The sequence below is a fragment of the Rhyacophila brunnea genome, unplaced genomic scaffold (genome assembly GCF_057557595.1).
Source record: "Rhyacophila brunnea isolate RB1 unplaced genomic scaffold, BYU_Rbru_1.0 scaffold_2, whole genome shotgun sequence".
Lineage (NCBI taxonomy): Eukaryota > Metazoa > Arthropoda > Insecta > Trichoptera > Rhyacophilidae > Rhyacophila > Rhyacophila brunnea.
The window spans coordinates 1,261,499-1,287,764 of NW_028232859.1; the positions used below are offsets into that span (position 1 = coordinate 1,261,499).

At 34.2% G+C, this 26,266-nt stretch overlaps 1 protein-coding gene across 4 annotated transcripts in view; it reads right to left on the reverse strand.

Moving 5' to 3' along the window:
• The window catches only part of sick (sickie), a 573,525-nt gene that overhangs the window by 142,079 nt on the left and 405,180 nt on the right, over nucleotides 1-26,266 (reverse strand). For all 4 annotated transcript variants that reach the window (XM_085946480.1, XM_085946481.1, XM_085946483.1 and 1 more), the window contains 3 exons: nucleotides 18,920-18,999; nucleotides 5,452-5,584; nucleotides 3,038-5,005 (listed from right to left, as the gene is read on the reverse strand). In XM_085946480.1, coding sequence (XP_085802606.1) covers nucleotides 3,038-5,005; nucleotides 5,452-5,584; nucleotides 18,920-18,999 — 2,181 coding nt within the window. The remainder of the gene's footprint in view (nucleotides 1-3,037; nucleotides 5,006-5,451; nucleotides 5,585-18,919; nucleotides 19,000-26,266) is intronic.

Below are 26,266 nucleotides of genomic sequence, written 5' to 3' on the forward strand. Positions count from 1 at the left end.
GGTGTTCCGAAACGGGGTCGTGCAAGAAAGCTATTAAATGAAAATCTCATTTCCATTAGCAGACTTTTTCACAGAGTCAAAGAATTAGTAAATGAATGATATTTCTATTTGAAAAGCGAGACTTTTTGCAGGCCTCGATTTGCCGACTGGAAATTAATGGGTCTGACATACACTACGTAAAGCTTGCTAGAATGAGCCGGATATAAAATATCGAATGCTAGTTAGTTACCTGATTTAATAATACTTGTTGGTAATTCATTAATTTATTGCTAATCGTAATAGGAACCCTTGTCGCGGGTGTGTTTTTGACGATGCGTTTACCGGCCGTTTTTCTTGTGCGTAATTCGATATTGGCATTCAAGGGCACGGCCACGGAGGGGTGAATCCAAATGGGGGTGTAAAATGCCGCGAGGGCTGACATCGCATTACTGGATGCAGGATTCGCTGGTTGAAGACCAGGATTGCAGGACAGTACTGGTGGAAACAAGAATTGAACTATTTAAGATGTCTTAATAATTATTATTACAAGTAGGTATCTATATTGATACATTGGTAGATTATAATAATGATATTTCAATTTCTGAAGAGTACTTACACTAGTGGTTTCCAAACTTTACGTTACTACGCCTCCCTTTTAAAACAATCTAATCTTGGCGCGTCCCCCCCCTTTATTTCATTAAATACATGTTTACACCAAGTGCTTTTTTGTACTAAACGGGCTCGATATATGGATTTCATTGCATCTAATGCAGAAATTTCCGTTTCGCATAAATATGATAGTACGAATGGTAGCAGTACTTACTTTCATTGCTTTTCTTGACAAAGTATTATATTATTCTTCAGTTCGATTAAACCAAAATTGAACAAAGGTTTTTGTTTCCATATAGCCATTTTTATTAGTCAAGAATACACTAAGTACAAATAATTATAAAATAAAATTCTACATGTGAATTATCCATCAATCACAAACAACACACAATCACATCAAATTGTATCACACAGACACATATATTATAAAATTATAGTAACCCGTAACCGAAACAGCGCTGCAGGCAACTTTTTTTTTTACTAAAAGAACGAATTTTTGGTGTGTGTTTATCTCACTTAACTGGTTGATCCGCAACGCCGGGCCCCCAGGCTGGAGTCCTGTCAGCCTCCCTCTTGTGGGGGCCATGCACAATAGTATAGAAAAATGAGGTATAATAAAATTAGTCTCCATATCTTCATACAGGTTTGCAAACAAACTAACTTTTATAGAACTGTCTTTTTTATGTAGTTTATAACTAGCTGCCGTTTTATAAACTATGCACTTGCAAACTGCAAACCTGTGGCTACATTATTGTGTTCGACTTTTCGCGCCTCCTTTTGCAACAGTCCGGGCCTCAGTTTGGAAATCGCTGACTTACACTCATGCCACATATAGGACTATATTCTATGACGCAGAATAATATTATTTAAAAAAAAATGTGATGGAGTAAAGACAATATTTTGATAGATATTGTCAAGTAATCAGTGTTCATATAATTTAAAAACAAACCAGATCGATTTCATATACCAAGAGAGACATAGTCACATACACAAAATGCAATATTAATTATTATCACAGAAATGATTTTGGAATCTTATTCTCTAAAGAGTTTTGTACATACTCGTAGTTGAAATTCAATTTAGAATTATTGTTTTTTAATAACCCTTGGTAATATTATATCTATAAATGTATTCTATCGCTCTGGTCTATTTTGTCCGCATTTTGTTTCATTTCATGTTATTAGGTAAGACAGGAATAGTAATTTTATCAGTTCAAAATCTCGCCATATATCGAATGACTGAAAACTTACTTTTTTATTTATAGTGCGGTTCTGTAATTCATTTAGTGAGTCGACAATCGACTTGATGCCCCATCGCTTTTCGCGTCAATGCGAATCTTTAAACGCGTCTCCAATCCAACATCAAATTGAGTGAGAAGTGCTTCTCGACTTGAGACTTGACTTGGAATTGAAATCAAATCTGAAAATCCAACCAGATGACTTGCGATTCAAGTCACCGACTCAACGAATAATATGGCTATAACACCCATCTCATCTCTACATAATAATAACTTTAATATGGGCGGCGTGTGAAGTAATGAAATAATAATATTATTATTATTTACTATTGTTACCCGAAAGGTAGACGAGGGAAGTACTAGGAATTGCAATGCACAAGATCGAGAGAACTTGGAGATATAGACTTATGGTGATGATGATTGTAAAACAAGTATGATGACGAATATCTCCGTTCTGAAAGAAATAATCATTAAAGACCAAATGTCTCCAAAGCGTTCTGCAGTTCTTTGGGGACAGAAGAGAAAAAAATGAATAACTTATTATTAGTAGAATCGTAGGTCGGAAGAACAGAAGATATGGGTTGCTTACCTATATGATGGTCCGACCAAGTGAAAGATGCTGCCAATACCTTCACCTATGCGGACTTCGGAATGGAGGGATTGCTGGAGAGATATTACTAGGCCATTAGAAGTATATTATACTTAATATACAACCGTAAAAAATTAATAACTGTATAAGTATACTTATACAAACAAAATACGTTGTAAGTATTTTTTTATAATGTATATATTTATGTAATGTCATGTTCATTATTTTATATACACAGAGCGAATGGCTAACAACTACAACAACCTCCACTATGAGGAGGGCAATATGCTTAGGTTTAATCATGATAATTTACTTTCTTATTTACTTATTTGGGTACCTACTTATTCACGATCGAGGACTCGGAAATTTCTTTATGGGACGCCCCCAGTACAATTTTAAACGCGTTCCTTATTCGTTACGCCACGGTACAAGAAAAATCGTGGTATATCTATCCATTTTGTTGACCACTAAGTATCAATTTTACCGCTTTTCACTTCAATAACACGATAACTAGTCCCTAACAATATTAAAGATCATTCCGATGATTAACTGCTGAAATAAAAAAAGATGTTGAAATACTTTACAATAAAACATAATATTACGTAATATAAAGTGAAACTCACCTATCATCATACTGCTGCATTGTCTGTACAGGTGGATATCCTTGCATCCTCCGCGCGTAAAGCGAAGCTCCTCCTTCAGACATGTATCCATCGAGGATATCACCAGCTCTCGCTCTGGCCCTCTCCCGCTCCTTCTCGATTTCACTGGCACCCATTCGTCTCAAGCACTCTCCCTCCGACATGTAACCGGCTGCAATATCTATATCACAATAATCTGAATTGGCGTAACCGACAAACGGTCCGTTGATTCTCTCTCTCATAGGATATGTAACATTTAAATTTATATTTTCTCTGCCAAAGTTTGCTTTTACTGTATTCGCGTGATGAGGATATCCAGGAGGTAAATTTTTTCCAGCAGCGACAGCTGCGGAACTTCTTGCTGGTAGTGTCAGATGACTGTTGTAACCTCGCAAAAGTGGACGCATCGGTAATACGTTCATCGATGGATTATCTTCGTCGCCTAATGAATTATCTCTACCATGTGAAGGACTGTCACAGTTTCTAGCACGGTCCGAATTTCTCTCCATTGATTCTCTGCTGATTTTTCTTTCGCGGTTGTTAATTATTCCGTTAATTTCATTATTTTTTTCTAACCCATCTTCAAACAGTTTTCTTTTTGTTTCATTCTTATCCATTAATGGAGTTTCAGGTATAATTTCTGTTATATATTGTGCTGTAGTATCGATTTTTCTGTTAGGGATAATCGGATTATGCCTGGCTTTAGACATTTCTGATCCTGATTCACTCGAAGGTCTATAAATGACACTGCCTTCACTTGAGTTGGAATGAGGACCAGTGGAAGCACTATGCGTAGAGTTAGAATTTGAGCTTTCAGACATTTGGGAAGACAGAGCAGGATTTGCAGCGACTGCGGGAAGTGGTATATCTGAATTAGTATTTGGCATCGGAGAAACAACTAACGTCTGCTTTTGACTATTTTCTTTGGTCAAACTCGACAACTCTCTATTAAACGGAAGAGCCGATGCTGAATTTGTCATTAGAGTAGAATTACTTTGGCTCGGGCTCATCGAGGCTGACGAAGATTTAGTGATAGAGAGATTTGTTTTTTCATCTTTGGGAATTTTTGACGTCCCTTTAACTGCCGCTGTCGGTTTTGGTATGCCGGTAGAATTCGGCGGTTGCCCTGCTAAACTCGGAGTAGATGCAAACGAAGTATTAGAATTAGAATTTGGTAACCCATTACAAGCTGCATTAACTTTTGGAGGTGGAATGCTCATTGTTTTGCTTTCAGTTGGAGATAACTTATTCATGTCGCTAGCTGAATTGGGTATTCTTTGATCAGTACATAACTTCATTTGGCTGCCTGATAACCTAGAAATTTTCGTATCTTGAGGCTTCATCGATATTTTAGAATTCTTTACATTCTCTTCTATTAAACCAGGCTTAATATTTCCTCCAGGTTTAGGTGGTGCAATCTTTGACTCTTTTTCCTTGACCTGCATCTTTGGACTATTTTTTGAAGGCTTCTCACATTTTTGTGATTTACCTCCATTTGCAATAACTTCTTTCTGGCTCTTTGCAGTCAATTTTGATTTGACTCCTTTACTTGATATCTTTTGACTGTCTCTACCTATTGATACATCAGTTTGTTGAATTTGCTTGCTCAATGCATTCAATCCTTTGATATGTGTACTCTGGATATTGGTGGACTCATTAAGGCTCAGACTTGAGTCGGATCGCTCACTCTTGGCCGACGAGAATCCACTTGACGAGCTGGTCCTCTTTGATATGTTGGGGTTGTTTTTGTGCCTGTCACTCGTGGACTTGTCTTTGAATAGTTTTAGTTTGTCCAGCATGGAGTGTTTGGTGGCAATTTGTTGTTGCTGCTGCTGGATCTGGTGGTGATGAGGAGGTGGGGCTGGCGGGCCTGGAGATGCTGGTTGCGTGGCATAAGGACTTGATGGTATTTTACTCCCAGGTGCGATAAGGGATGAATTTGGACGTGAGCTGTCAATGAAAGATAACATATCAATATTAGCACAACAACGTTACAATAATATAATAAAAGTTTTGTTTATTTACATGCTTTATTTGTTTCAGCAATAGTAAGATGCAAAATATAAAGCCGGGTACTCATCAGCGAGCCGTAACTGTAACCGTTGCAGATAGGTACATTAACACCGTCAGTGCTCAAAACACGCCTGGCGTGTGGCCATTAGATACATATACATTCACTGCTGACTAGTGAATACCATATTTAATTATCATGCTAATTGCTACACGCCAGGCGTGTCTTGAGCATTGACCGAGTTGTGGTAATTAATTGTTCGGCAGTAACAGTGTTAACTAGTATGAATGCCAAATAATTAGTTGGTTACAGTATCTAGAACGATTACAGTTATGACTCGCTAATGAGTAGTCGGCTTAATATGTGAGAAATGTAACTTTTGTACCCATGATTGTTGGATGATGGTAAAGTTCCATGCTGCCCAAGTATTCTGGGGTTTCCTCCAGGACTACTAGATCGACTGGAACTTGCGGAAACTGCACTCCCGCCCCCTCCACCGCGTCCACCATTGTTGCTTCCTGCAGAAAGAAAAAAATATTGTCAAAATTTGCTAAATGATGTTTTGTATGCCTACCTACATTATATAAGTATATGGTATTTGCGCCAAATCCGTCAAAAGTTTACGTCGGTATAACATATTGACAAGTGACACCGAGCCAATCATGTACAGAGTTAAGATCAGTGTTCTACATGCAGTCAACGAGACAGGTTCTAGTACCATACACACAGTCAACACGACAGACAGGTACTAGTGCCTTACACACAATCAACTTCCATTCCTACACTACCCCTCCAATACAGTCCACTTAGATTACAACTATATAGATTTCATCAAATTATTTTTTTAAATTCTGTATATTTATTCGTGACTATGAGGTATGAAAATAATAATACATTATTTAATAATATAATAATATGAAGGTACTAATAAAATATATATAGGGAGTACGGAGTCAATTAAAATGATATTTATTGTGCAGATATCAGCTATAAATAAGTTGCTTTAATAAAATTAATTGAATATTATAAAATGTATATTTCTGATTGATGCATTGTAATAATGTGGAAACACGATAGTACGGTAAGAAAAAAACAATACTCGGATAATGCATTGTCAACTAAATAAAGCTACTATAGAGTGAAATTTAGAATGAGAATATTTAAATATTTTAAAAACATTTTCTTTATTCATCGGGTACACTGGTTTTGTGGGTATAGAGTCTAACACTTTTTTGCTAATTATAAGGTGGATTGTAGGTAATAATCTTTACATCATAGTTATGGGATTAGTAGACACCGTTAAAAAAAAAATCGGTTAGGTACATGTTCAAACACGCGTTAACATCATTTTACTCCCTACTTAAATTATAGTTTGTCAATTTATGGCTACGGCCGTATGTTGTAGCTTAACCACTGGGGAATGCCAAAAGAAATGGCGTATTTCAAAAAAAACACTACCTTATTCTTAGGTCAATAATTATTATAAAGCAATCATTATTCGTAGGATGTTTATTACACTTGAATGGTCAAAGACATAGCTTATAATTAGTATATTTATAATTATCTCCAAATGTGTTAATCTTGCCCATTTTTTTAATAATAAAATGCCTAATTCTTGTCAAATTTGGGATCACAGAGATTATCAATATAATTTTTTATCGTAAATATTTCACTATAATAATGTCGATATAAATTATACTGATGGTTTTATAAATGCATTTAAAAATTAATAAATGTAAAAAATCTTAACACCACTGCACATTTATGTACTGAAATATGACTACATTCTAAAACATTAGAGCGAGAGGTTTAAAAGAATACTATTTTATGTAATAAAAATACTTTATGCAGTCATCAAATGTTTAAGATAAATATAACGGATAAAAAGGCTTCAAAATTATATAAATAGATTGTCTACAACGTTTAAGGTATGTCCAGGATCATGCTTTGAAAATAGAAAAAAAAACTCCATTTTGACCCACGCTGAGCACATCCGCCCTTAAGTAGTGAAGCAAATTTGTGGTGTGTGTTTATATCATTTATTGGTCGACTCGCCTCGCCTGGCCCCTCTTGATCCCGGGCCCCCAGGCTAGGGCCCTGTCAGCCCCCCCTCTTGTGGGGGCCATGACTGACGCTATATATGAATCAAAGTTAGTGATGTTATTAGCACGATGACAAAACATTTTATAATATTCGTATTTAAAAAAATATCAACACGGATAGCGCTTGTTTCGGTAGCATGATGGTTAACTGTCAGTTCGAAGATTGTTTAATACTATATGTTTCTGAGATTAAGCAAGTAGGTACATTATTATGATGATTAATAAGATTATATCATTAATTTGTAAATATCGTGTCGCAATTCAACAATACGAAAAATTAGCGTGAGACCTAAAAAAAGCAGAGGCGACCGTATTAATTGTAACTGATCGTTTATAAAACAAAACTGTCCTGTCATCAAATCAAAAATGAGAAGGGGTTAATTGGGCAAACAGCCGGTTCATCGAAAACAATTTCATTGTTCGAAATCATTAGACCATTTTTCCGCGTGTAACCAGCACTACGTCAGACTAATCGCGACGATCAATCAGCGAGCTTAAGGCTGGTTATTAATTTGATATCGAATCACGGTGACGTACAGAAAAAGCTTTTAACAGTAAATCTTTACAAAGCTATCATTGACATGGTCGTGCGCTTAGGGATATATAATAATTATGGAAGATTTGTAGGTGGATTTTTTTTAAACCCAAATGACAACGGCATATTTACTGATATATTATTTTGATGTTCCGTAATTTATATTGATATAACGTCGATGAGATGCTAAAGTTAAACAGTTACAATTATACATAATTTTGAAAAACACTTTATGAGAAAAAATATTATAACCAATAGAAAAAATCTTTTGAAAAAGGTAAGCCACCTCGGCAGGGAATCGAACCCTGCATATCCCGGGTTTACGTCCCATCCGCGCATTACCTCTATGCTACGCAGTGACATACTAATTGCGATTATACTTACGATTCATAATGGCATCCCGTAATACGTACCAACATAATATAACGATACCGTATTTTTTTTTAAATTTCAAGTTATAATAAAACATACTTTAATAAATTACAACGGCTTTTTGAAACTCAGCATGTTAATAGACGGATGTATAAAATATATATTAAGACTATTAAAAAAACACATTGTTGTTTAATCTAAATATGTGTAATATATAATTGTCATATTGTAAACCAATAAAATTCAATAAATAAATTATTATGTCCTATCAATAGTAAAGTTATTATAGGAAGAAGTCAACTAAGATTAAAGTCCAGAGACGTGGCAATGAATAATGGCAAACATGAGGATAAAAGGTCATCAAAAATTATCGCAACATTATCATCAAGCAGTTGTCTACTAACAATCAATTAACCAAGTTAAGGCAACAAGCTAAGCATATATAGTCTAGGATCCCATAGACTTTTCGTATACATAATATGCGGAACGCATTCTGACAATTGGAATAGGTTCTAGGGGTCACAAAGATATAATTGAGTCGTATAGTATCAAAAGTATATCTGTGCGTTATTCATCATTTCGAGAAAATGACGAAAAACGTTTTGTTGGGTTTTTTAGTGTTATAATAGCATGAAATATGTTTCTACATTTAGAAATTAGAAATTCTATTCAAATTCAACAGTTCTACTTTTGTTTCCAAAGTATTGAAAAGTTCTAATTCTGATACCAAGCCCTATTTTCCATCACAATTTTATACCACACAGATATGATTTTGATTCGAATATTATATTGCTAGTCGTACATTAGGGTCACAAGAATAATTTGGCATACTTAGTTAAATTTTGATATATTTGCGACAGTTCTACTTTTCATACTATACGACCCAATATAATGTTGATGTTGCCAGGCGAAATTAGTGGTTAATTTTTTTTTATTGAGGTTTTAATTTTTTTTTCTTATAACCTACCAAAAATTATTCTAGAGTACACATTGCACTACCCGCTATTTTTATTTTTTCAAATGGGACGAACCGTTCTACGACCATGCCGATGGCATGGTACAATTATTGCATTTTCAATCAATCCCTGATTCGGTCTTGGTTTTATTGAAGAACTCAGAATGATTTTTGGTGGGTTATAAGAAAAAAAAAAATTGCCAGAAATATCGCCTGGCAACATTGACATTATATTTATCTTTGTGACCCCTAGAACCTATTCCAATTGTCAGAATGCGTTCCGCATATTATGTATACGAAAAGTCTATGGGATCCTGCACTAATAATTAAAGATGTATTTAGTCATCGAGTCACTGGCATCGATTCGTATTTAGTATCTATTATTATTATTACTAATCCATCCAAATTGCCGTTAAATATGTATCTCTCTCTTTTATCGATCTCGTTTAAATGATATTGTTCTTTGATTTCGATTTAGTGGATCAATCGTCTACTACTTTACAAATGGCTACAAATGGCCTTTTAAATGCATTGTTCGTCAATAGTGTCAGTCAGTGGAAGTGATCGTAAGGAAAATAATTATCAGTCCTGAAATAGCATTAATAATATGATTTACTCGCCACTAGGGATTCCAATCCCGGGATCCCGAGCTATTTTCGATACATATGAATCCCGGGATTGATAAACATAATCCCGAAACTTTCGGGATTGATTTTTTTATCAATTTTTATGGAAAATAAAATAAAAAGGAAAATATGACAGAAAATACTTCTAATAACAAATAGCTACATTAGAAATAAACTGAGTTTGAATGATGTTTGATTTATACCCATATTGTGTAAGTTGCCGATTCATTTTATTTTTTCACATCAATTGATAAAAATGAGAAAAATTGGAAAAAACAATGCTTCGCACTATTAACAAGTAATTCCACCATGATCTCATACGTTTTACGGCAGCTTCATATTTGGCTGACTAATTAGATGTATGAAACGGAAAGGCCATAACTAGCTTTACTATTATAGATCTCGCTAACCCATTCATTACGTATTTACTATCAGAAACAGAAATCTCATATTAAATTCACATCATTATTTTTATTACAATATTATTTACTCCTTTAAACTTATGTGTTTCTAAGATTGGACGTATACAATATTAACAATAAATGTCATAAAACTATACTAGATTTATTTTTGACCGATTTTATCAATGTTATTTGTAAATATAAAAATTTTATATTATTAATGGAAAAAAATGCCAATCCCGGGACCAGTCCCGGGATCCCGGGATTGTCAAATTGTAATCCCGAAATCTCGGGATCAGAATTTTGGCTCGGGATTGGATTCCCTACTTGCCACATGTCACAAATGGTGTTAACATTGCTTATAAAACATACAAGAAAAAGAGCTTCAACAAATTTGACTAAGGATTAATAATTACAAATGATTTTTTCTAATTAAAAAGTGGCAAGTAGATGCAGGTATTAAGTATGTAAGTAAAGGTATTACATCGATGTGACCAGTTGCTCAATAACGACGTACCTTAAATCTTAAATACATGATGGTAACTCTTTAATTAAAACCCATTCACTGCGTCCAACGCAACTGGTGCGTTGGACATCAGGTGGCCATTAGATATAATTAGCATGTTATTTAAACGTGGTAATTAAATATTAATTAAAAGGTCCGCAGTGTATGGGTGTACGTACCTACATACTGTTATGATCGATCAGGTCATTTAATGTTTAATATTATTATAAATGAACAGTGGCACCTGTGAATAAAAACTATAACTATTTTGTCAGCACACTTTATCCACTGCAGAGAACTCCAAGTTTTTAAATAAAATTTCATTCACACAAAAAATATAAAGAATTTTACAGTTTGCTGCCGAAAAGCATGCAATTAAAAGTTAAGGAGTAGAGATAGCTAACGATTTTCTGTATATCTTGTCTCTCGCATTACCATCACCGGATTTCGTGAAAACAAGAATAGGTTTGGCCAATGTTAATCTTTCTCTATGATGTTGTGACTTAGATGAGTTATTGAGGGTATATGAATAGGACTACTTGGACAGCAAAGAGGACGGCCATCTCCTATGTGAAATGCACGTGATAGGTCGACTCTGCAAAATGTCTTTAGAGAGTTCTGCAGTTGTTTGGCAACATAACAGGACATAAAACATTAATTTGAAAGGTTCATCGTCATGGGTTGACGCAGATGAGAGAATTCACGATGGTCTAACCAAGCGAAGGACAGTATTACTATTATTATTAACGTCTCAATAGTTTAAGCTATGCGGATGGCGGAATGCAGGGATTGCCGGAGAGACATAACTAGGGCATTTAAAGAAATTACAATGATGAACACGAAAATGAAGATGACTCAAAATTATTTATGAAAAAATAATATATTACAGTAATTGTCGAATAAAGCATTACTACACTCAAGTAATAAAGTTGGCGTGGGAACATCGCACGTTTGTGTGTATTATAGAGGAAAATTTCAAATAAAACGAAAAGGATTTGATATTCAAAAGAGATAAAAGTGAATATTTTTGCAAAGATAACTTCGATATCATTCATGCCTTTCATGTTTTCGTTGCATAAAAAGCAACGTCCTTTGCAAGCAGCAAATCAATAATTCATGACAAGCGAACGATAATATCAATTATTGTGCAAGACAAGTTATATTATAAGAAATGTGTGGGTCAATGTTTTTGTGGGAGTGAAATTTAATTCATAATAACAATTCAAAGTAGTGACCAAAACCCCATGGTGTGGGTTGCTATTGCTGGATAATTAACGAGTCTTTTCAATTGGTTCGGTAATTTATTCATGACTGGTTTAATACAATTTTAAATAACTATCTAGCCACTATATTTTCATGAATTTCTCCAGTAGGTTTACTATAAGCTATCTTATATTGAAGAGGCGCGGAACATGGCGATGAACCGAGAGAAATGGCAATTAATAACTTGTTATAATAATTAATTCTCATGTGGTGCGCCACGGCACCCTGGGGTGTTTACTTAGAGCATTTTTTAGAGGTGCCCCCGGCTGTTTGAAAAAAAAATCCAGATAATATTAAATCAATGCGTTAATGATAAATTTATATGTTTTGTTGACTGTTTTCTTCAGGTAATAGCAATGTATTGCTCTTCTCTTATGACAGAAATTGCACATGGAGTCGAAGTCGGATATTATGAATTCAATTCAGAACGGCTAATCACCGATCGACGCTTTTCAGGAAAACTAGATAAAATTTTAATGTTAAACGTAGTTCTTGGCAGAGCAAAAAAGCTAAAATGGTTTCGATATATAAAATGTTTGAGACTTTCACGGTTGTTTTTTATCGTAATAGATTTTTGGGTTTCCACCGTGTGTACTTTTTCTCGACGTTTATCATCTCTTGACAATTGCCTCTGCAACGAGAAGTACGTGGAAACCCAAAAATCTGTTACGTCTCGAAACATTTTCAATTCGTTTCTCATATTTGAAAATAGCTGATTTAACGTACCTAAAGCTACATGACGTATTACTTATAATTAATAATATCGTAGGTATTTTCGTTGTAGCTATAGGTATAATAATTATTAGTAATATCAACTTACTTTAAAAGTAAGTATTACTTTTATTATTGACAAAGTCTAATATTATGAGACATTCGTTCTTGATTATAAAATTGTCGAAAAAACGAGTTGTAATAATTGCATAATATAATATTATGAAAAATCGTTCATACGTCAAGGAGAGAAGCATAAAATTTCAATCGATTTGCGAATTTCTTTGAAGTCATCTGCATCATAATGTACGTGAATTGACTTCGCACATAATACCTACCAACAAAATATATACAACTTATGATGGGAAAAATTGACGATATTGAACACCTGGCCGTATTATTGATTAATGAGAGAGTATTCACTAAACATATATTATAAAAAAGAGTGTTTCTATTGACTTTATTAATAGCGTAAAGATAAATAGATATTTTAACATTGTTATTCCGCAGGAATATTGATATTTTTTTAAGTTAAAGCGTCGTATATTAAAAATTAAATTGATTTATTTCTTACATACCGTGAATATTACAAATTACAAATTTAAGACGTTCACAACATGACATTTAAAAACAAAGAAACAGTGTATAGAAGAAATAAATATATGTAGTGTCACAAAGAAAACAGTATGAAAAGTATAGTGAAACGTACAAAATTATAAAAAAATACATATTATAAATTATAAAGCATGGAACAACACCAGATGATCTAAGGGGACCCTTTTTAAGGATTTATCGAACGTCCACCTATACTTATTTTCACGTAGGTGGAATATAATATTATCAACATCATATTATTATATTGAACGGAGTTATTGCCCTCCCAATTGGCATCAGCAACAGCAGGTTAGTTCTGCTCCTCGGGAGAACAAACAACTGGTGGTCCCGATTTCTAAGATAGTTATCAGGGAGACACAAGTCAATACTACCAAGAATGGCAGAGTTCTCATTTACACCACGAATAAGTCGAAAAAATACGTGGCCAAATATTGATATCTTTTAGCATTTAAACTACAGTATGTAAGCATACCTAAGATTTCGGTACATGTAGGGCGAGGGAGTTACCTCAGCGTTTGCGGTATCAGACTTTCGCGTTTCACGTTTGTTCATAGTGCTCCTGCATTCACTTCGACTATAGTAGTAGACAATTTAAGTTCATTTGAAAGATTAGGAATATGGTACATGTTAATTTATGAAGGAACCCCAGTAGACACTCTCAAAGAGGTGTAGAGATAGTGTGACCGACCGAAGACAGAGAAGAAGAGAGACAAACAGAGAGAGAGAGCTCGGCATAGAAATTCCTGGAGGATAGCTGTGCAGTCGGCGATGAACCACACCAGTGTAGTAAAAAAAATCTTAAAAACTGCTAAAATTGCGGCCATGTCAAATTTACCTACGATTTTAACAGTCTAATTACTTTTTAATACATTTAATATGCCATGAACCAATCAACATATTCTAACGAACAATATCAAGTTAAATGATTACAAGATAAAAAGAACTTTTTATATACCACGTTTTTAAATTTTCTGTTGAATCATATAAACTTGAGAATTCTATGTATTAATAAATATTTTTTTTGTAGGTACTTGATAGAAATACTGAATACTGAAATGTCATTTTGACATTTCATATTGATTTCCATAGTAACGCACGTATATATTAATAATTTAGTTTCTAGGACCCCCTTAGCAACCAACAATAATAACTTTCCATACAAAACAGAATTAACTGAAAATTACTTCAATTCTGCTTAAAATGGTTAAAAGTATTAAAAGAATGCATTGTCGTCGTGTTCTGATATATTCTAAAAGTTTCAAATGTCTAGCTAGTCGGGAAGTTAGTTAAAAATCTTCAATCGTCTAATACAAATCTTGAACAAACAAGAAAAAAATTATACTGGACACACAGGAAAAAAATCTGTACCGAGCTAATAAAAACGTGGTAAAATAGTCTATAGAAAGGCTTGATAATAAACACAGAAAGTGTATATTATTATTTTTCATAAACTTTTTCTTCGATTTATCGATTAAATGCTTGTATTTATTAATTTTCAATTGTTGTGAAAAATCGGCCGACTAGTGCGTAACTACTTGAAATAAGGACGTTAGTACCTGCGTACTAAAATATACTTAAGTCGTAAAAATAATATTACTTATTCCATAAAATTAACTATAGAGTATTAGAGAATGCATACCTCTTTGAAAATTGATAGGCTGTAAAAGTACGATGAAAAACTGCATTGATGCGCAATACGAACAATGCAGTTAACTTTATTTACCGCAGGTGGCCATTATGTACTGAATGCATTTACTGCATACGATTTGGAAGTTGGTGCCAGACAGACAATATTATATTCATGTATTTTGTTTATTATTTACTGCTAAGGAAATCCTTTGATCTGCCAAGCCATGTGGCTGTGCGAATATTTTGCAGGGTTGTATCTAGGACGTAGAAAATGTATAAGTACACATACATTTAATAAAAATGCTGTTTGTGTTAAGACAGGTTGATATTATTTTATACATCGATTTTAAGCGCCCTCCAAAAACAAACCAGAGAGTTTGGCGGCCAACACTTTAGTTAGTTTCAAACAATAATATATATATTGTGTGTAAGCTTTAAGTTTTAAGTGTTTTAAGACTAATAATTACCTATATAGAGTGTGACTGTACAATTCCGGGAAGACAAGCCGTACAAACCTACAAACTTATCTGTGGAATGGCCAAAAATGGAACTACAAACTACCATAGGACGCCATTTTGAAAAATTCATTCGAATGTCAGATTTTGTTCAGTTACGAGTCTTGATTGGGTAGTTTTTGACAGTGGATCCCCCATCTCATTCATCAGACAAGTTGTAGGTCTGTACCTACCTGCCACCTGTCAACCTATGCCGGGTTTGAACAGCTGTGGTAGGATATACTGATCTGCAATATAAAGTCAAATATACTCGGACTTCTACGCTTGCCCGATCTATACCTGCTAGACTCACAAACATAGACCCCTCCATACCAACCCGGCGCGCACCACACTCAGTCTTAATTGAGGGTATCGCGAGGCCCTACGGTTGATGTAAACATTGCCTGGGAACGTCTCAGGAGCAGATACCCAAGTCTCACTCAAGGCCCACTCAAGTGTGCTTTGACCGAATTTACAGAGATTTTCTAATGACAAGTGCCTATGGGAGAGAAGAACACTGTGGGCTAACAACAATAAACTATTAAATAACTAATTAATAAAACTGTTTAAATATTGAGATCCACACGCTACAATTTATCCGTAACGTTTTTACTTCGAACCCAGCCGACTTCAGCCTCCTGACGCCAGGCCAAAACTATAGACCCTCGTTTTAAGCTTTAACTCATTCGCTGCTGACTATATAATGAGATTTTAATTAGCACCTTTAAAATGCCCGTTAATTACATCGATCGGCCGCCTGGTCATTACGCGCATGTGCGTCTTCAGCGTCCAAAGTATTAAAGTCATCACAATATGACATTACTTAAAGTTAGTGAAGTACTAATATATTTCTTGGTACCTATCGACTTATCTGCTTATTTCACGATTCGTATACCCAATGAAACTAGGCCAATACGTCGCCTGTCTTACACATGCATACCAAATTTAATATTAAATAAATAACTTAATTTCAACTATATGTGTTAGAAACATCAATCCTTAAAATGTGTAAGTTTTATATCAACAATGAATTTTCTATAATTAACTTTGTTCTAGTTGGTGGGCCGCCATCATCATTAATAAGGCATCATCGTATCAGTTAAAAGGGTGATGAAACCGGTTTTGATCGTCAACAAAAGAATATTGGATGATGCACCAGACATTTAAAAAAAAGTATAATGAATTTAATAAATATATTTTATATTTTCCCACCCATCACATTTTTCATTCAACTGCATATGTATAATGGTGTTGTAGTTTTAAATTATTTTTTTGTTTTTATTTGTCTAAGAGTAAGTAGGGATCTAAATATGTATTATTAGCAGATATTACGAGTCATTGTGATAAAAACATTAATAAAATACTGAGATAATTTACAAAAAGTACAATTACTGTCATTATATGGGGTAGTTAGGTAGGTATCCAGGGTGTCTGCCGCACGGGGGTACCAGCCAAAAATTGCCGCCCCCCAAATTAAAAATTACTCTGTTAGCGTAAATTTGGCAAAAGTTATTTAAAAATTATTTTATTGTCATAAAAATATTCAAAAATTACTACTTCTTTTACCTATTACATAACATAACGCTATGAATTATAATGCAGAGCGAAACCCAAATTTATAAAATAATCATTAATGAAATGGAAGAACACTGCGCCGCAGATGACTTTTTTACTCTCCGCGAAACCAGCTCATGAGACAAATTGTTTTTTCCTGAAATATTGTACATTTATGACTTCATTTTCTGTATAACCGTTTCTTGGGACTTTTGCCGTCCGAGTGTTTCGTACCCCTAACACTCCCGTTTGGCGTGCCCCTGCAGTTAATATTTATGATAGTAGGTACCATTGGGAATTATGTATATATTATATTTTGTGCTTGTGTTATTTTTATAAAAGCATTAAAAATATTGACGATTCTGTGTTGTATTTACTATGTACATATTTCAGAATACCTATATTAATGATTTCGTGACCTCAATACATATCTGCAATCGTAAATCATCATATCAGAATTATTATTACAAAGGTGCGAAAGCATCAATTTTGCGATAATTCGTGTAGATCAAACACAGTTCGCTTTCATAGCTATTTTAAACTCAGTATACCAATTTCTTTTTGAGAAAATAATCATACAGATATTTTTTTGTTACACACGATAAACATACTTGCATTGAATGGGACTTGAATCCACAACCATAACAATCCGGGCACAGTGCTTTATCAATGAAGTTACCGATACATTATTAATTACGCCGAAATTTCCTATCAATTTGAATATAGTGTGTTACGTCGTATCCGGAAATTTGTACGTAAACAGTTCACCGCAGGACACTTATTCGTGCGCCGCAGTACGTGAAACATGAGTTCGTGTAACATTTAATCAAATGACGAGTTCTTCGTTGAACATTTCACCATGGAGTATATTTGTACGTATGCTACAACATGTGGAGATATTTTTACTAGGTTAGGTTAGGTTAGGGTTAATCTAATTGGAACAGTACTATTTGCAAACTATCGCCGCATTTTGTAAGATACGTACAAATGTATTCCACGGTGAAATGTTCAACGAAGAACTCGTCATTTGATAAAATGTTATACGAACTCATGTTTCACGTACTGCGGCGCACGAATAAGTGTCCCACGATGAACTGCATACGTACAACTTACATGTAACCGTGTTACGTAGTTCAAACGTCGTTAATATGTTCGGTACATTTAGTTTCATTAAAAAAAAAACTATAACTCGTCATAGGTTACCTTTCACTTAATATTAATACGAGTAATATCAGGCAAAAAACAGCATTATTTTAATGAAGTTTAACATTAAGACCATGGTTTCCCAAACTATGGGTCGTGACCCACCAGTGGGTCGCGAGCGAATATTGAGTGGGCCCTCGCCACTGTATACATGAATTAAAAAAAATAGGAAGTGATAAATTTGATATTTCATTCAGCTATTTATAATTCCTCCTCCTCTTTACTACCTCATATCTATTTGAGGTCGTATTTTTGGCTATGGTTAACATTAAAACTAAATACCGAAATAAATTGGATATAATTATCAAACTCACTGTGATTGTCACTGTAATGAAGAAAAATAAGAAACAAATACATCCTTCCCATTGAAATAACTTTGTAAAAAAACCTTGCAGGTGTAGGTATTTAAGTAATAATGTTTTTTTATTTAAGTTTTGTTTCTTATTTCAACAGTCTTTCATTCATATTGGTAACACTTACAAAAAATATTTTTTTTATTTCAATTATAACAAATAAGACAGCATTAAGTAGTAGCACGACTCGCCACTAAGGAATCTGAGCATTACCAATATTTATGCCCGTTTTTCTCTAAGACAGCTAAGAGGTGGGTCCCAAGATTGGAAATTTTTGTTAGATGGGTCGGAGTCTAGTCAACTTTGGGAACCACTGATTTAGACGACTATGTTATGCAATTGTAGACTAACTGACACCAAAGTGGGATAATAAATATCTTTTGTCTTTTCTAAAAATAATTGTATGCAATGCGTGCCATGCAATTTTCACAAAAGGACGTGGAATTTTACTAGTTGCTGATATTCACAAATTATTTGGAAATGCGTCAATGACATTCTGCCAAATAACCTGAGATTTTTCTTTTCCAGAACTCACCTGGAGTAGGTGGTAAGGGTCTCGATCTTCGCGGAAGAGGGATCGCAGTTCCTGGTGCAGCCGATGCCTTGCTGGCTTGTCTGAAACAAAAGAAGAAACATTTATGATAATACTCGTATATACAACGTAATTATAAACATCCACATACCCTCAAATAGCTAGAGGATTGAGAATGAAGTTTTGAACCTGTTTGTTTGATGAATTAGTTTCCCCAATAGTAAAGTGTTACTAAGGAAATAAATATATATTATTAATTAATATAAAATATTGTACCTATTCTGTGAAGCTGATAAATTTAATTATTCATTTTTTTAACAGATAACTTATAATAATAACTATTCATAGGGCTGGGCCATTAAACTGTGCATCAATAAGATCATATTATTCTTTTATTTGATTAATTATTTGTTTAATTAAATAAAATACAATTTTATAGTACTTATTCCACTTTATTAATTAAATTTTGTACCGGTTTCATCTCTTCAAAAGCACATTATCAACTCCATTTGAAGAGGACGAAACCGGTACGAAATTTAATAAATAAAGTGGAATAAGTACTATAAAATTGTGTTTTATTTAATTAAACAGATAATTAATCAAATAATACAATGCAGTTACACCATGAATTGGCTGTTAACACTATAAAAGAAATTACATATTATAAGAAACAGTAATATAAGAAACTCTTCGCACACAATCAGACCACAGCCATGTTTCATTGACTTTGCAATGGTGACAAAAAAGCTCAGCGCAATCCCGCAGCGAAGGAGCGTGTAAATAATATTATCAGAAGTTCGCATCTCATGTAGGCTTGAAAGAAGTACGAGAATTCATGTCCGAAGCGTTGGCATCAGGGCAGTGGTAGTGGCCCCCGCGTCTGCTGCCCACGCGAGGAGACCGAGCGCGAATCCAGCGAATGCATTCAAGTGTCCGGCGGATAAAAATGACAAGACTTATTATCCGAACGTTAGTGAGGAGTGTTATCAGACTGTATGGAGTCGCGTAACTTGCTAATACTTTTATTCAGCAGAAAGTATCTTAATATTGAATGGACCGTGTGGGAAGATGTATAGAAAATACAACTACCAATTAGCAAGACTATTAAGGTAAGTTGTTTTCACGATTACAGTGAGTTTTATTACATAAACGTTAGTTTGGAGAAGCTTGTATTCTGTAGATTAGCTTTACAAAATATTTAAATAGGTAACTTATTTTCACTGAATAGTGCATAGGTATGGTTCGCTGTTAGATTCTCCCAATCCCTTTCTATAACATGGAGATATGGACGATAGACTAGGATGAGGGGGGCAGGAGTGGAAGCTTTCAAGTTGTAGCTGTAGACGTATTCTACAAATTTTTGGGACTGAAACAGGTTGCCAAATGTTGACGTCCTCAAACGAATGGAAAGGACCGGGAATTCTACGTAGTATCAAAACCAGACAACTACAGTACCTCAGCCATGTTATGAGAGTGTTCGAACTGTTCTGAATAGCAGATGATAGATATAAGATCGCCGTGATGGTGGCCGACCTCCGACAGAGGATGGCACGAGAAGAAATTTTCAGTAACGTGTTACATGTTTTGAAATTGTTAAAATTTAATTATTATCATTTTTGGTTCTATAATCTGGCGTGAATCTTGGCATTTCTAGAACAGCTATGATGCCTTACAATACATAGTTCCAGGTGAGCCAATGTCATGGCATATTCTCTCATAATAATTACAACTAAGTCGTGTCGTTTTGGGTTTTGGTCGAACAGCCTTCATTCAACTCTAAGTATCTTTGGCATGTCCACCACAGAGGGGGGGTTGACATGGCTTTCACCTGTGGGCCCAGTGTAGCGAGTCAGCCAGATAAGTGAGCTAAACACATATCACAATTTTGTTCCACTAGGACGAAAAGTCGCCTGTGGCGCTATTTTTCTCCAACTACTTATACATAGATTTTAAAATATGTGATTGTGCCATGATTTTTTTTATTATTGTGTGTCGATACTTGATAACTCCATAATTCAAGTGGATGTATTAAATAGGTACCCAATCAACTCCGATGCGCGACGGCTAAATTACCAATCAACATGAAAAAGATATCAAACAATATACAAAAACAAGTGTCACATTAATTATTATAGGGTAATAAAATATTTTGAATAAGTTCTTTGTTTAATTTTTTATATGTGTGGCCCACCTAAGCTCAGTAATATTTTTTTTGGCCTACACAAACGATTTGGGTTGGGCACCCCTGCTGTAGAGTGTTACGCTGCCTCTAGCATTAACGATTTGTAGGGGGGCCCGCCAAAGATTCTGGCTTGGCGGCCATGGTCTTTGGTAGTTGTATTTTTAACGTATAAGATCTCAAAAATATAAATAATAATAATGCATATATTTTTCATGATCTATATAAAAACACCACGCCAGAGATTAGTAGGTACAAAAATGCGTACAATAATAATATACAATCGACTTATACGGCGGAAATAATGTTTAAGTGGCATCCCACGATCTGATTTTTATATTCGTAATAACTTTGTATTTGATCGTTCAGTTTGCACTTTGATGGTATACTATATAGTGTCTTTTGTATAAATACCATTGCAAGAATAATTGCATCTAAACGGGTTTTAAGGAGATAACAATGTTGAAAGCGGAGGCGGACGAGTTAGCCAGCCAACACAAGAATTAAATATTGTGACCAACCGACACACCAATTAAATTGGTTGTACATAGCTTTTATACTATAATTGAGACACGAGAACTTCAAGTAAACTGTAATCTACTATACACTATCAAAACTGACAGTGAACTGTACTAACTTATTCTCCCATTATTAGGTTTCAACTAGAACAAATTATATTTGACTGAGGATACTGAGGTATTGAAAATTAAACAACACTCATCTTTCACACAAAATATCAATTTACCATTCGTCATGAAAACTATAAGTTTTAGTAATCTATTAGACACCCATTGCACTCATCGTCAAACTATTATCCTACTGTGCTAGATGGTAAGTGTGTAAGAGGGAACCACACCACAGTTTACAGTGCAGTAACTTACATCTGCTCTTTCTCTTGGTCATGTGGCAGGCCGTGAATGATGCAACATGAATCAATTGATACGATAAATTCACGCGAGTTCCTCATGGTTAATTTAAAAACTACTAAGCTGGTTAAACGAAATAATAATAATATAAATCGTTAATGTTTAACCTTAAAAATTTAAATGAAATTGTATTATATTACAACTAAATTTATACGTTTTTATATTTTCACGACTCAATTTTTGAATCTATGGTGCGATAGACCAAAATTCTTTCTGAGAGCGATGCTTTGGACATCTCTGTTATAATTGAATATCATAAATAACCGACTAAGTACATTTAAATATTATCTAGTATTGGGTACAGATTACAGACCAAATAATCTCAATAACATTATTATAAATTTCTCCGTAATTATTAGAAAATATATAAATATGATAAATTCATAATAAAAATGGTTAGATCTTATAAATAAGTGAGTCTAGATTTCCGAAATATGTACTACAGTTTAACAGTTGGATTGATAAGTACTAGATGGCTGAAATAATAAGGTTCAGCAAGTACCTATAGGTAAATCAGTATATAATACAGTGGCGAAGGGTGGATGCAGGCTGTCAAGATCCGACATAAATAGTGCACACTAAACTTTGTCAGTCAAACGTATTTGTTTTCATTGAACTAAGAATACAATGTGTAGATAGGGTTTGTTAGTTTTTAAAATTCAATTAAACCTTGCCTAATCCAAGCCATAGTACATAACAGTAAAAAATATTCGTTTATCTATAAAATATCTAAAATTATGCTGTTAAGCGATACATAATTTTAGATATTTTATGGATAGAAGAATTTTTTTATCGATTATGGTTTGAAGAAAGCAAAAAAAACTAACCAACATCATTTGTAATATTATGTATTATTAAGAAATTAAATGAAAACAAAATAAGTATGACTAAACAATTTTAGTTGGTACTATTTATGTCGAATCTTTATAGTCTACCTCCACCCCTCGCCATTGGTTGGTGGTAAAGCGGCTTGCAGTTGTAGTGGTTTGTTTGGTAACATTGAAACAGGCATTGCAGTAAACACTTCTAAAGCCCATATTCCATTGGCAGATTGCGTCTGGCCCGATCGTCTGCCACGACTGTCAAACTCTATTCTCTATGGTTTTCAAGGATCGTGAGCGATCGGGTCGAAAGTAGAAAATTTTCTATTATCCGTCGTGCGATCCTTTCATTATCAAGCGAAGATTTCCGAAAGCGTACGAAAATAGCCGAATATGCGCCTGAGTCATGCAAACGGTCGTTCATTTCATTCTACTGGTCGATTTCAACTGAACAACTACAAGATGGCGAAAACTTAAAAAATATATATGGAGTATCACCGAGGACACAGTCCTCGTCGAATAAATACACGCCAAAGATATAGTGTGGAACATAAAAAAATCCGCCATATTCAAAAAAAAATACAAACTTTCTATAAATGTCAAACGGCCGCATAAATTTTAACAGATCTGATGCTCGCTAGGTTTGACAGCTGACAGCTGACAGCTCAGTTTTGTTGACGTAAAATTGCGCGGGAATGCGTTCAGTGTAGCCACCAATCTAAGAAATATGTAGTTTTCACTCAACCTATATTTTTAATAATAGCAACACTAGTATTATTTTAACCAATCAAATCAAGGACCAACGAGATTGAATCGTTGCGTGTAATTGCAAATAGCTAGCGACGACGGTTGGCGTCGATCGTTGGATCGGGTTGGGTCTGTGCGTCTGCCAATGGAATATGGCCTTAACACGAATCGTCTATGGTGCCACTGTAGAATGATTTATCTATCTATATGTACATCGTAATGTGGGACCATTGACCGTGTGTACATGGAGATGCCTATGCCGTGTCCACATTGGCAACAAGTTGCTAGCAACCTCATTAAATTTCACGATAATTATCATAATTTATATGACCATACATTATTTTAATCGAAATTTAACGAGGTTGCCACCAACTTGTTGCCAATGTGGACATGACTGTAGATCACGTATTCGGTCAAAAGATAGATAGTATTTATACTATTATATATCGAACTAAAATTATTATTAAAAAAAATCGTTTATTTTACATCAACAGAAATAAGTTAACAATTATTGGGTACCCTATAAACTGCATCGGATTATGAACGGCTGATTACCGGATTTGAACCCCGCCCAAACTGTAGCCACACAATATTATCAGGATTGCAATATCATCCATCCATTAAACTTACACGCCAGCACATTAAGACGGGATGTTACTTCGGTTTCAATACTAATACTTCAAAGGTACGAGTATATTTTACTTATAATAAACACATTAGGTTAAGAACTTATTAGCTCCTACTTATTAGTATACCATTTGAATATATTATGTTTTGTATGCAGTTACATGACGATTAGTGGGCTGGACAGCAAGTTTTGACTGGTAATATTGACGGAAAGAGAAGAATTGAGAAAAAAACAATTCAGTATGAGTAGAAGTCGATTGTTTTTATCGGTCAGGACTAGGGAATCCAATCCCGAGCCAAAATTCTGATCCCGGGATTTCGGGATTACAATTTGACCATCCCGGGATTGGCATTTTTTCCTATTGTTAATATAAAATTTTTATATTATTTACAAATAACATTGATAAAATCGGTCAAAAATAAATCTAGTATAATTTATACTATTCAAGACATTTATTGTTAATATTGTATACGTTCAATATTGGAAATACATAAGTTTAATGGAGTAAATAATAGCGTAATATAAATAACAATGTGAATTTAATATGAGATTGCTGTTTCTGATAGTAAAGATTTAATGAATGGGTTAGCGATATTTAAAATAGTAAAGCAAATCATTGTGTACTTATGGCCTTTCCGCTTCATGAATCTAATTAGTCAGCCAAATATGAAACTGGCGTAAAACGTATGAGATCATGGTGGAATTACTTTGTTAATGGTGTGAAGCATTGTTTTTTTCCAATCTTTCTCATTTTTATTAATTTATGTGAAAAAATAAAATGAATCGGCAACTTACACATGGGTATAAATCAAACTTCATTCAAACTCAATTTATTTCTAATGTAGTTATTTGTTATTAAAAGTATTTTTTTCTGTTATATTTTCGTTTTTATTTTATTTTCCATAAAAATTGATAATAAAATCAATCCCGAAAGTTTCAGGATTATGTTTATCAATCCCGGGATTCATAGGTATCGAAAATAGCTCGGGATCCCGGGATTGGAATCCCTAATCGCCAGACTGTCGATTGGCGGCGACCACAAACGATAGTTTCTTGTTTTGACCTTCCATGATTGACGGTAATAATATAAGGGATCATGTTTTGCAGAAACATGCAAACTATTTATAGTGAATTTCAATAAATTTAATAACTAACTTCAAATAAAGATATATTGGTCAATGCTTTATCTTTATAGCAATAAGTGTCTATAATAAATTGAAGAATATGACATAATAATATTTCGTATCAAATATCGTAATAAATATTAATAAAGAATGTAATTTATAGTTTGAGTATAATATTAATATACTAAATCACCGTGCACGTGGTTGTTATTTGTTGGTATTGAAGAGTCACATTATAATAAGTAAAGTAGAATAATTATTATACCTTCTGACTTCGGGTGAAGTCGGCAAACTTCGCGCCCTTCTCGTTTTTCCAGCCGAGGCGTCATGGTGACCGCCACCACCCCCGTGGGTATTTCCCATCCCCTCCTCTATTTACTTCCCCACAAACACTTTGCACATTTTCATCTTATTATAATGCCATGCACACTCATGGTAATGTATGATATCGCACTGCGGCATCGCACGAAGATGAATGTCTCAGAACATGTTTTGAACACTTCTTCAATAGTGGACAGTGAATATAACTGCTCATACAATCTAATATGAACACTAAGAAATCATCATTATTTCTAAATACATTTACTATTAAGTACTATTATTTATGATATATATATATATATTATAAGAATTTACAAAACTCGACTATCACTAAAACCCGAGTGATTTTTTTTTATAAAATATAGTAAAACTTACAAGATGGGGACCTGCACGAGTATACACAGTTCTTTCACAAAATTATCCATTATTATAGGTATATGCTCTGAAAACTAGTACCTAGTACAAAATGTAATATTTAACAGGATTCGAATCTATGACCAATCAATTATCAATGGCAAAAATAATGCGCTGTCCTCTACTCGACTTAAGTGAAGTATTAAGTATAAAAAAGCACCCAGAAAATATTTGTGTACCTACGTGTTGT